This window comes from Centropristis striata, chromosome 20 (genome assembly GCF_030273125.1).
Source record: "Centropristis striata isolate RG_2023a ecotype Rhode Island chromosome 20, C.striata_1.0, whole genome shotgun sequence".
Taxonomy (NCBI): Eukaryota; Metazoa; Chordata; class Actinopteri; order Perciformes; family Serranidae; genus Centropristis; species Centropristis striata.
In genome coordinates this window covers 18,190,562-18,203,499 of record NC_081536.1, presented here as the reverse complement: position 1 = coordinate 18,203,499, position 12,938 = coordinate 18,190,562, and the positions used below count along the sequence as shown (strand labels likewise).

Below are 12,938 nucleotides of genomic sequence, written 5' to 3'. Positions count from 1 at the left end.
ACATGTAAACCAAAGCCACATCACCTAAATTCACAAGACTGGGAACTGCTGTCATTCCCATACTGATTGAGATGTATTTTAAAACAAGAAACAAGACTAAACATTATTTCCAACTCCGTCTTCTGCCAGCCTAATGCTGTAAAGTTTTATTAACATTAGTTGTGGCTGTGTTTGGACTTGGTAAAGTAATAGAAAAGTTATAGGCTATCTGCAATGACAACTTCAAGAGCTCCAATCATTCATGTGATCCTCTTTAATTCAAGTGTTAATAATGCTATTAATGTGGCTTTCATATAGCATTTTTTGGCAGGGTTAGGGTTATCCCAAAATTAATCAGAAGGTGAATGTGGTCAGCAAATACCAGGGCAGTCAACATATTGAATTATGTAATATCTTCTGTCGAAGTGGAAATTTGGTGCAAGTGTGGTATAATTAAAGGTTATATCACCAACAAGGGTTGTCTCCTGATAATGAAGCCATCAGTGAAATGAATTTTTATTTTCCCCATTTGATAGATTTTGTGTCCAAGTAGAAGTTCTGTCCTGGTGGTGTGATAGCTCAAGAAAAGAGATCACCATAAAACGTTAGTATTAGTATTAGTAGTAGCCCTGGGCATAGTTTTTCTCATGCATTATTCTTCGCCTACTGTATTTGAATATTTATGCATAGGCTACTCGGGTCACAGCCTGTGAATTGCATAAATTGGGTATCACTGGAATGCTGAGACTTGTAGATTCAATGAACCCAATCTTAGTCATTTGTGATGATGTTAGTCCCAATGGTAGCCATTTCACTGCAGTGAGAGCATTTCTTGAAACTTGACCTCACTGTATAAAATTACCTGCTGTGACCTCTAGGATAATCACAGCATCCTGCAACTTTGAGGAAGAGGATGCATAGCTCCCCTAGGTACACTGGCAATAAGGGGGTTTCTCAGCAGTTTACATAACAGATGTGTTCATCATCCAATCACAGAAAAATACAGAAATCTCCAAAATGTCTTTTTTTTTTAAAACAAATCACAAAATGGCTTTTTTTGTTGTGTATTGGTCTAATTCTGGAGGGATTTCTCAACAATTTAATCTATGTCTCAAATTATTGCAGCAATTATTTGATACAATTTGTTACACACATTTGGTGCTGACTTTTTTAAAACTCAATAATGGATTAATTATAGTATTTTGGACAATGCCGGTCTACAACGTTCTACTTTCTTCTCTTGAGATACAGTCAGAATAACATTTGTAAAAAGAAAAAAAAAAGTTGTCGGGGACTCGGGGGAATGTTAACTGAAGACTCCGCCTTCACATCCTCAGCTCTACACCATCTCTTCTGCTTCCACTCATTCTCTTTAACTAGTGTCAGTGCTGTTGTTCAAGTGTATCCAATGTGGCTTGTTTGGTTTAAATAATGACTGACACTGGAGAGGGCGACGATGAATTCCAGTTTCTACGAACGGTGAGTCCGCCATTTGTCCAAACTAGCTAAAATTCAATGTTAACGGCTAATATTCCATACAGCTAGAAGTGATGATTAGCTAGATAAGCTAACCCAGCTAGCTCCACAGGTGTCAACAATTAGCTACCTTACTTTCCTCTTCTTTATTATATTTTGTTTTAATGAGTTGAGTTCATTTTTGAAAAACTATAAAACTTTATTTGTGTAACTTACCCAAAAGTGTTGTGTCCCAAGTGAGTGGCTCAATGTATGATCTTGTTTACTATAGATAGAGTTAACATACAGGTATTCACAGACTGAAGAACTCATTTTTAAGATTAACCACAATCTAAGCTCCAGAAAATTGTATTTCCTAATTGAATAATTAAAAAAATCTAGCTTTTAGTGCTGTGTAGTTACACAGCTAGTTTATAAGCTAAAGTGTAACCTTATGATGCACTTAAAAAGTTGTGAATTTCATGTTCAATTTTATGTTTTTTTATTTATTAAAATGGCAATGTTTTATTTATTGGTGACATAAAATGTATAAATTAATAACATTTAAATGTCTAAATCTGCTTTATTGTTCCTGCAGTTCCTGCAGCTGTTTTCTTGCTATCTACATCAGATTGTTTGGTTTAGTCACTGACAGTAAAAGAAGACCACAAATGGCTTTTTTCATCCTCACTGCAAGATGCTATCATAGTTTCCTAGTTGTAAGCTGTCCTCTCACAGCTTGTTATCTTCACCCTGTGATAAGGGCATGTCACAGGGAGAGTGTCTGGTGAGGATAGAATACAAGACAATTACACATAGTCACACAGGCAGTGATGCAGATGGTTACTGAACTGAATTACCCACATTGGGGTATAATCATGTTGTAAGATGTAGCCACAATAAGTAATTACACTGTAGATATATGTGTTTAAATGCAGGGTTTCCCCAGTAAAATTGCTTTACTTGGGCTTTAATCCATTTGATTAGTAGACCAGAACAGAAACTCACTGGTAAATACATCGGGATTTGTAAAATATCACATCTGTATTGGTTGTATTCATTTTTATGATGCCAATGGGCTATTAAAAATGCAGAACCCCCCAATGCATTGCCTAGATATACAGACTTTTTAAACCCTGTTGCAACAGGATAAACATACTTCTCCAATTGCTAGGGCTTTTGACATTTGGATTAAGTCTTGCAGTGAATTTTCACTTGCTAAATTTACCTTGAAGAAGAGCAGAGTCCTTTAGCCATCTGAATGCCCCAGAGTGCCTCAGCATGGGACAGTGTGTTTGACTGATTACAGAGTACCGCTGATATGAACAGTGGAAAGAAGGGTGAATCAGGGGTCAGACAGTGCAATATCTTCCCAATATGGTGGCATGCAGCATGTGCATGGAGAGGTGTCGGTAGTCCTCACTGGACTTTGGAGACAAGTCGTCTGCTATCCCTCTCTGCAGTTCCTTAAATAGATGTGAAAAGCCTAATTCCTTTGACGTGGCCCATTTGGCATTTGAATGAAGATAAGATACATTTTAGGTGACAGATCTACTGTTCATACAATTACAGTAGAGCTCGACCAAGTTTTGCTGTTATGGAAGCAAGGCTCTACACCTAGACTGGCATTATTTTTAGGGGCACTTGTAAAACCTTCAATGACAACAGCTTGTTGTGTATGCTGTATATTTTATGTTATTTTATTCAGTGATTCTATCACTTATTTCTAAGATTTTGTGTGTTGGTTTACAGGCTTCCCAAAAGCCAAATGAATGCTTGCACTCCCTCAGCCGAGATGCTGTGTCATTTAAAAATGTATTTTGCCATGTTGAAGGTCTATAATTGATCTCTATCAGCTTTGGCCTTTACAAACCTATAATTTGAATCTTGATTTGCATTCATACAAAGAATGTGCTTTTTATGCATGGTAATTTATAACTCTTGTGTTCTCACTGCTGCCTTCTTTGTGTGTGTTTTTCTCAGGGAGATGAGGTGGTTTTGCAGAGTACCTTTACCTCCCAGGAGGAACATGTGAAACTCTGTCTTGCAGCAGAGGGATTTGGCAGCAGACTTTGCAGGCTCGAGCCCACGTCTAACTGCAAGGTAAAGAGTGCTGCATCAATGATTGCACAGTCTTTCTCCATGGCCAGAGCAGCCTATTTGTCGGTTATCATCACACCTCATCACTCTTAAAATTTGGAAAAGGGATGTGTAACATTAGGCAAATCATTTTAGTAGTAACATTTGGCCTGTTAAGGCATGTATTTTCTGCATGTTTAACATCAAGTATAGTATAGTAATCAAGCACTCAAACTAAATTATCGAAAACCTACGAAACAAAAAAGGTTGTAAGAAAAGTTGACCACTGTTCTCTTTTTACATAACGTTTTAATGAATGTGTGCTAATTGTGTTTGAATAGTGTAAAGTATCTTAAAATGTATCAAGGTTACCCACCTCTAAATTAGTAAGTTACCACATTATTATTGTTATTATTATTATTTTACAGTATTTCATTTAAGTTGAATGTTTTATGCTTCTTTATTTAGCATCTTATTGTTGTAATTTATGGAACTTTTTATCCCTAATTTGGACTCTTCAACTCCCAATTTGCTGTGGTCACTTTCACTGGTGAAAACAGTGTTGTCCTGTGGAGGGAGTAGACAGGTTTGAAGTTTAGCCTACGGACACATCCTCTACTGTGTTTTTATTTCTCTCAGAATGTTCCTCCAGACTTATCAGTCTGTAGCTTTGTCCTGGCCCAGTGTCTCTCTGTTCGAGCCCTGCAGGAGATGCTGGCTAACAGCGAGCACCTGGCTGCAGAGGTGAGCTCTTCTCTTCTCCTCTCCTCTCTTCTAGATGTTATTATAACAATAAAGATTTTATTCATCATTTGTCAATGTCATTGTTGACATTCATACTATTATCTATTGCATTAATGGTGTTTGTTTACCATATGTAATTCATTTGAATTTCAAGAGACACTTTAAAAATACTTTCAAGGTACAGCTGCCGACAAATAAAGGCTTTGTAGAGATGGATACCATGATTTTTTTCTTTTATTTGCTCTTTTCTCAAGATTCTTTGCCATCATTTAAATGTATATGTTTTTTTATTTTTATTTTCATTTACTCTTTGTTTCTATTTGTTTCTTTTTTAGTTTATTCACTGTTTGTGTTTACTCATACTTTTTTTATAATGAGAATATGATTCGCAGGTGGGAGCTGGAGGAAGCCATCGCACTCTTCTATATGGCCAGGCGGTGTTGTTCCTACACTCATACAGTGGCATGGTGAGTTTTCTTGATATAATGCAGATTAGTCTTTCTTTGCCAACAGTTTTATTAGCTCAAGATATTTGTTCATATGTTCACCGAAATATAATATCTATTGTTTATGTGCTTCCCAGCATCTCAGCTGCTTGTCTTCATCACAGTCTTCAAAGGACAAGCTGGCTTTTGATGTTGGTCTGCAAGAGGACAAAGCAGGTATTTAGTCCTGGACTTTTTGTTCAACAGATGAAAATTGTAATTGTTTCTTCATTGAAATACTTGCATTTTTCACCCCACTGTATGTGTGGAAGAGCAAAAACTTTCCTTGGTGTGAATTCTGTGTGTGTGGCTCAGGTGAGGCATGTTGGTGGACGGTCCACCCAGCATCCAGACAGAGGTCCGAGGGTGAGAAAGTGCGTGTCAGAGATGACCTCATACTGGTCAATGTGTCGTCAGAGAGATATCTGGTGAGTCAGTAAAGGAGTAATGTGTTTTTGTTTAGTATACCTAGAATATTCTGTAAATATTTTGGACTATATACAATGTGAAATTACTATTTAAACATTTGAAGTTGGTAAATTTGAATGTATTCAACTCCACTGCATTTCTGCTCTATCTCATTATCTTTATATGGAGCATTGCAGAATAAGAAACTAGTATTTATATGTCATTGGTTTAATTTCCTTTGACTTCAGTAGGTAGTTGGCAATCTGTGGTCTCTCTGCGACTGATGAGTTGATTAGCATAATTGTTCTTGATAACAGCTATTGTCATCGAAAAATCAGAAGTTGTATTCATTGTTGATGAGCCCGTTTTTGTTTCTTCCCAGCACCTGTCCTTTGGCACTGTATTTGACAACAAGAGCTTGAGTGACAGCCTGATTGTTAATGCAGCCTTCCAGCAAACTCTCTGGAGCGTCGCTCCCATTTGCTCCGGAGGTGGACTTGCTCAAGGCAAGTTTCTCTTTCTTTTGTTCTCTAAGCATATTGGAAAAACAAACTCTCCATTTTTACAATGACATGATACAACTTATTGTTGTGTCCAAGAAACACATTTGGTCAAAGAGGTCCATATGTGATGCTCCCTGATGTTGGCAATGAGTCAGAATCATGTTGCAAATGGTGCATTCAGTATAAGACTTGGGCCTACAAGCATATCTATCACCAATTTAGTTGGAGTAGTTACTTTTGTTTAGATGTCCGTTATAGCCTGTTTCCAAAGATGCAGTAAAATGTCGCTTTCAGTGTAAGTTATGTCTGGTGTCTGTTGTGCTAATTCTAGGATACCTGAAGGGGGACGACACATTGCGGCTACTCCACAGCCATAGCGATGCATGTCTAACTATTCCATCCACAGAGCAGGGCGAGGAACTTCAAAGGTCAGAGGAAAAGACCATTCTCTTGTCATGTCAGCTCAAGAAAATGTCCTTTTATTTCTGTGGTTATGTCTTTTTTTTTTCTTAATTCAGGATAATGCATTATGAGATTGGCTCAGTCTCCAGCCATGCCCGCTCTCTCTGGAGGCTAGAGATTCTGCGTGTTGTGTAAGTATACATGGGTTTTGGTGATCTGCTCACTTTCAGTAGTATTTTGTTATTTTCAGCTCTACTGTTTTTCTTTTTTAATAGTATCTTTGGAAAGCTATCACATTTTTATCATTTTATCAAATACTTCTGTGAGCTCATTTGCAGAAAAAAGGAAATAATGTACAAAAATCCACAGTAGTTGACTTTTGTTAAGTCCAAAGAGGGAGCAGTATTATGCAGCCTCACACTGCTGCTGGTCACTACCAGAGCAGGGCCTAGAATTTCTGTTTCTTCTTTTTTTTTTGCCCTGGAACTATATTTAATATCACTGGCCCAGAATTGATTTATTGTAGTGTGCCCCCTGCTTGCTCCCCAGCCATTTCAACAATAAAGAGGGAAAGGTAAATATTGTGGACTGTTCAGCGTCCTTCAAAGGAAAACAAAAGCAAATAAAAACCGCTCTTGTTATTCTCAGTTGGAGCGGGAGGCATACGTGCTGGGGGCAGCCTTTCCGGCTCCGCCATGTGACTACTGGGAGATACCTGGGTCTTACAGAGGAGAAAGGCCTGCATCTAGTTGACCGAGACAAGGCTGACATCAACACAACCTCCTTCTGCTTTCGATCATCGAAGGTCAGGAATCACATGAAAAATACAGAGGTTTTTTTAAGGCTGCTATGATAAATGCATTACCCAAAATGTTCTTTAGAGTGGAGACTTGAAGGTCATCAGTGTAGTAGATTGTTATCAGAGAAACACCTCAGTTTGTGATACGTGTAACAGTAGATTTTCGCCTGCAGGACAAGCTTGACACTGGCCCAAAGACTAATGTAGATGGCATGGGGATCCCAGAGATAAAGTATGGAGACTCCATTTGTTATGTTCAGCATGTTGACTCTGGTCTCTGGCTCACCTACCAAGCAATTGATGCCCAATCTACACGCATGGGAGGGGCCCAGCGAAAGGTAAACCTTTAGATATAAAATTATTATTCTTGTAAGAGAATCATTTTTGATTAACCAAAAGGATAACGCTCATTTTATATATAAAGGAAGTGATTGGATATTACATGTTTCCAGGCCATTTTGCACAGCGAGGGTCATATGGACGATGGGCTGACACTGTCTCGTTGTCAGAGGGAAGAATCTCACACTGCCAGACTCATCAGGAGTGCTACTCTCCTCTTCACTCGCTTTATCAGGTACTGGATGCCATGTCCAGACCCTCAATCAGTGTAACAATGTCTCCATCAGTGTGTTATCCATGAATGATCTAGTTAAGGTTGTTGTTTACTTCTGTTTAGCTGTCCTTGTTATCCTTGTTGACAGACTGAACAGCCAGGCCAATATTTATCAGTCGACATTAGCTTATTGCAGATGCATTTGTGTCAAGAAATTGAAATACCGAAATACCAAACTAGCTTTAAGTAATTTAGAAATTTAAAAATTCCCACAAATTATTTTTATTTTCTACAAATTCTTAAACAAAACAAATGTAAGTGATGGGTATAACAATTATTTGGGTATACACACACACAACGAGTAGTAGCAGTAGAAAAAAATCAGTCCCAATGGCCATGGTATAGGGTTAACCTGCTGTTTAATAGAAAACCTCCTGTTGGGATTAATAAAGTGCCCTATCTATCTTTAGGAAACTGGATGGTTTCAGTCAACAAAGAAACCTGACATCTGTTAGCCTGCCAATGGAGACAGTGACATGTAGTCTGCAGGATCTAATAAACTATTTCCAGCCTCCATCTGAGGGGCTAAGCCATGAAGCTAAACAGAACAACCTGACAGCACTAAAGAATCGACAGAACATGTTTCAACAAGAGGTAAATCAACCGTTGTGTATGTGTGGATGAATAAATCGGTACGGCATGTAATATGTTGGTCACGATTCCATAAGTATGTCCTGTTTCCTTTGCAGGGTGTGACAGATTTGGTCCTAGATTGTATTGACCGTCTGCATCAATATAGTAGTGGCACTCATTTTGCTGAGGCTGCTCAGAGTGACATGGGAGACGAGTGGGAGACCATCCTCAACCATTTCTATGAGCTACTGGGTGAGAATTTACGCACATCTTGTCAGTATAGATGGCTCAGTACCTCTTTTACATTTGAGTACTGTCTGGCACCACAACATTGATTATTTACTGACACAGATACCAAATGTTTTCTAATTTTCCTCTTTTTGTATCTGCTAATACCTGATGTTGGCCTATTAGCATGTAGTTAAAGAAGCAATTTATTTCTCCAGTTTAGTTACTTGTGGCTATCACAACCCCAGGGTTTTATTTCAGGCAATCAACTCAGTGGTTAACCCTCCTACTGACCTGCATAGGGACACATCCACTGAGATATGTGAGCAGTTTGTCCACCATTTCTTATTAAAAAGTAGATAACATGAGGCTCTGTATCACACCTGTGACCAGAAATCTCCTTATCTGTACTGAATCCTCTGCCAGTATGTCTTATTTAAAACACATTTCTTTGCTAGAATTAGAAGTGTTAATGGCCCGCTCAAATTCGTCCACCTGGCAAATAGACATTATCCCCACTAGATTTCTGAAAGACATATTTCTGACTGTTGGTCCACAAATTATCCTATTTATTAACTGCACATTATTCACATGCTTTATACCAACCAGTCTTTAAAATGCAATAGTTTGCGAAGAAACCTGCACTGGACCCTCTTGTTTTATACTATTTGAGAACAATTTCAAACATAGACTTTAAAAAAAAAAAATTGACATTGAGCAATAATCAATCTGGATTCTGGGTCAGATAAACTGTAGGTATAATATTAATTTCCACTGTTATGTGGATGACACACAGCATTATTTTCTGCAGACCGGTAGTGACATAGACAGTTTTCATATAATATAGCTTGGTCCTCTGAACCAGCCTCATTGAGCTGGGAGAGGTTTTGTGATATCCGAAACACTGGATTTCACAAAACCTCCCCCAGCTCAATGAGGCTGAATGTGATGTCCTTTTATTTGGCCTCACTAAACTTGACCTGTGACTGTGACACATTTATTTTTTATCAGGTCTTGTTGTGTTCTGTGTTTTTATTTATGTTTTTTCTAGGCTGCAAAGCACTTTGTAACCCATTTAGATGCCTTTTACTTGCCTTTTATTTTGAAAATGATTCATGAATTACCAAAAACACGATTTGAATTCTGATATTTTTGCATGAAATACATGAGTTGGCTTGTGTCTATGTGCCCAAGTCTTGTGAACATTCTTCTAATATTTCCTCCTTTTTTCTCCTTCAGCTGCTCTGATCCGGCGAAACCGTGTGAACTGTGCACATTTCTCATCTTCTCTAGACTGGCTCATAAGCAGGCTAGACTGTCTGGAGGCCTCTTGTGGTTTGTTGGATTTTTGGGAATTTGATTAACAATTCTACTTAAGAATTGCAAAACTTGTGAAATTTGAGTCTGTTGTTTAACATCAACCAGATTATGCGGTAAAATTTTCCAGGAAGACATTGTTATCGGATGTACATTCTTTGTGATATTAGTTATCATGGCAAAATATAGAAATATAAACCATAAATGATTTCCTTCTGTAATGAGCAATTGCATACATGTACAGGAGTCCTGGAGGTTTTGCACTGTGTCCTATTGGAAAGTCCTGAAGCACTAAATGTCATCAAAGAAGGACACATTCATTCTATCATCTCCTTCCTAGACAAACATGGATGCAACCACAAGGTAATGTTTGCAAGGTTTTTTTGTGTTTGAAATGAAAAATAGTGAGAATTAATGTGCATAATTTATCAATAATGGAACAATTTGTAAAAATATCACTATCGTTGTGTTATCTGAGCATTTATTGTTTGAAATGCAATATATTTTTCTTGGGAAAAACACATCAGTTATTTTCTCAGGCAAATTCAGACCCTGAACAAGAATTGTGGCTTTAATATCAGACTTTGATCTGTTCTCTAATTTGGGATAATTTCCATGTGATTATCGAACAATTGCTGGATGAAGTGCTGACAGGTTGTGTTCCAGGTGCTGGAGGTGCTGTGCTCTCTGTGTGTGTGTCATGGTGTGGCTGTACGGTCCAATCAGAACCTCATCTGTGACAACCTGCTGCCAGACAGAGACTTGCTGCTCCAAACACGTCTCGCTAATCAAGTCACCAGGTACAGTTTAAAATGTTTTCTCCAAATATGAATACTTATACTGTGTTTTGTGTCTGAGTCATTCCTCTGCATACAAATTTGTCTCTTAACTATGTCTGCTTTTGTTACTTTGCTCAAAAATCTGACATATAAAGTTACACAAAAATGCTGAAATTTAGAAATATAATTATTTGTTTTATACTGTATGTAATTTAAAAGTGCACATTTTTTGCAATTGTGTACGATACACAAGTACCTGGTCCTATATTCTATTCATGCTTTTATTTTCTCTTAGAGAGTCACTGAATGAGGTATTTTTTCACCTTTAGCTCTTTTCATGCCTGCTGATTCATATGTTTAGCTGAGCACTATTTGTCAACTTTTGAGAGCTCAATGCTGTGGGACTTGATCTATCTGTAATTATATCCACATCCTTGATACAAGAAATACTTAAGATTTCTCCACAGTACAGCACTCATCTTTTCCCTTGTGGACTTGAGTTAATTGAAGAATTATTTGCCTGCTTCATTGTCGTCTCTTCAGTTTCTGCACCAATTGTTTTCTTCTAAATAGATTAGACATATAGCTGATTGGAGCACAGCCTCTTCCAGTGAGATTTTGGAAAAGTTGCTTGCGACCTGAGGAGTTAATTTTTAGACATTTTTTTTAATCCAGTTTCATCATATTTCATCTCTGAATATTTTGTCCCATTGTGTGAGTGTGATCTTGTAGGCACTTTCCATTTCCCTTTTCCTTTGAGCTTGTTTTTTCCCCACTCCATCTGCCCTTTCTGTCGTAGCAGCTGCCTTCTTTTATCATGCTTTTCTCTATCAGCAGCCCATTTTATCCCTCAGGCCTTATAGCTTATTTTGTTTCATATTCTTCGCACCTGCTCAGTCCATTCTCTAGCTCTCTTGTTCTCCTCAAGCCATTTCTCATTCTATCACTTTTACTTCTTGTTCAACTCTGTGCCTCATTAGTGCATCTGTTTCCATTCTCTTTTTCTTTATCTCATCAATTTTATTTCTTTTTTCCCCATCTTCTCCTCATTCGCCATCACGTTTCGTCAATTCTTCCAGATGCCCTTTTTCCTATTTCTTTTTGCTCTATCCATTCTTCCGATGCATTTTTGTCAAATCTCTTCTAGCATCTTAACCAGGTCACACATTTCCCTCTGTGTCCTTTTCGCATTCTCTCAATTCCCTCTGTCTTTCCTCATGTCTTCACTGTCATGAGAACTCTGTCAAGGGCAAAGTTAGTGTCACTATATGAACTGGCATTTAATCTCAAGACACCGACCAGACTAAATTCTAGCAACATAAAGGTGACTTTCTCGTCCACATGCAACTCCATCTTATTGTTTGCCATTCTCTGCTTCATATTATCCTGGGTAATTCAGTTTCAGTATTGATATTGGGTGTTTGAGAGGAGAACCTCTACAAGAGCCTGGTGCGTATTTCATGTATTTATATATTCATAACAATGTGATGTGCTCTGCCCTAGAGGGTTGAGTTATGCACTGTGTGGACTGCAGAGAATACCACATTCCCTGCGTACACGGGGCAGTAAGTTAAAAATCAAATAAGCATCTAGCGTCCCTTTCTATCGCACATGCACTTCAACCTTGAACTTATCTAGACAATGCCTGCAGGAGCTGTATATGAGAATGCAAATGTCCCGTTCATGTCTTTGAAGTTAATTTTTTTATTAAAAAAAAACAAAACATTGTAATCAAGCCAAGTGTAACAAATCTTGCCAAATAAATGCACCATATCTTATGTCTCTTTTGCCCTTTTGTTTGTCTTTGGCACTCTCCGTGCACCATTCCACCACAGCATGAGGCCAAACATCTTTTTGGCTCTTGGGGAAGATTCAGCCCAGCCTCGGAGGTGGTACTATGAGCTGGTTGTGGATCATGTCGACTCCTTCCTCACATCTGATCCCACACACCTGCGCGTTGGCTGGGCTCGCACCGAGGGCTACCAGCCCAGGCCCACAGGAGGTGAAGGCTGGGGGGGCAACGGAGTGGGAGACGACCTCTGCTCTTATGGCTTTGACGGGCTTCACCTGTGGTCTGGTGAGGATAAGATTAAACATGAGATAGGTGGTTCAGCCTACAGTATAAGTATATAAGTATATATATAAATTGGATTATGATTATTTCAGTCTTGTTTTTTTGTAGGAGTGCACTAAAGTGAGCAGTTATAGGGTGTTTACTGATACTTAGAGTGTATTTGTGATCTAAGAGTGCAAGTTATCTGTAAATGGTTTGGAACAGCAGAAACTGTTGGTACTTTTTGAGGGAAACATTAGTGTCTAGAGAAGATCACATTTAATTGTATGCCATAAGTACACAAATGAGAGATTTAGCAAATAAATTCAATAAAATAGAATTTCATTTACTTGAAAATTTGAAATGTCACCAGCTATTGGAATAACAGTTTTCCTTTTGTTCTGCACAGTAACAAATTACTGCTAGTTCCTTTAAGCCTGCATAGAGGGAGATTGGAGTAATGAAAATAAATTGGCAGCAGCAGCAGGAATGCAACGAGAGATGCAGCAACAATCCTTTTT

General features: G+C 38.2%; 1 protein-coding gene across 1 annotated transcript in view; it reads left to right on the top strand.

Moving 5' to 3' along the window:
* Window positions 1-1,308: 1,308 nt before the first annotated feature.
* Window positions 1,309-12,938, top strand: part of ryr2b (ryanodine receptor 2b (cardiac)) — a 65,874-nt gene continuing 54,244 nt past the window's right edge. Inside the window, exons 1-18 of the mRNA XM_059358946.1 lie at window positions 1,309-1,458; window positions 3,418-3,537; window positions 4,153-4,257; window positions 4,650-4,724; window positions 4,841-4,919; window positions 5,058-5,170; window positions 5,533-5,656; window positions 5,985-6,081; window positions 6,172-6,246; window positions 6,704-6,860; window positions 7,028-7,192; window positions 7,307-7,428; window positions 7,878-8,061; window positions 8,157-8,292; window positions 9,508-9,603; window positions 9,830-9,948; window positions 10,252-10,385; window positions 12,200-12,441. Of these exons, the coding sequence (XP_059214929.1) occupies window positions 1,411-1,458; window positions 3,418-3,537; window positions 4,153-4,257; window positions 4,650-4,724; window positions 4,841-4,919; window positions 5,058-5,170; window positions 5,533-5,656; window positions 5,985-6,081; window positions 6,172-6,246; window positions 6,704-6,860; window positions 7,028-7,192; window positions 7,307-7,428; window positions 7,878-8,061; window positions 8,157-8,292; window positions 9,508-9,603; window positions 9,830-9,948; window positions 10,252-10,385; window positions 12,200-12,441 (2,191 nt within the window). The 5' untranslated portion in view covers window positions 1,309-1,410. The remainder of the gene's footprint in view (window positions 1,459-3,417; window positions 3,538-4,152; window positions 4,258-4,649; window positions 4,725-4,840; window positions 4,920-5,057; window positions 5,171-5,532; window positions 5,657-5,984; window positions 6,082-6,171; window positions 6,247-6,703; window positions 6,861-7,027; window positions 7,193-7,306; window positions 7,429-7,877; window positions 8,062-8,156; window positions 8,293-9,507; window positions 9,604-9,829; window positions 9,949-10,251; window positions 10,386-12,199; window positions 12,442-12,938) is intronic.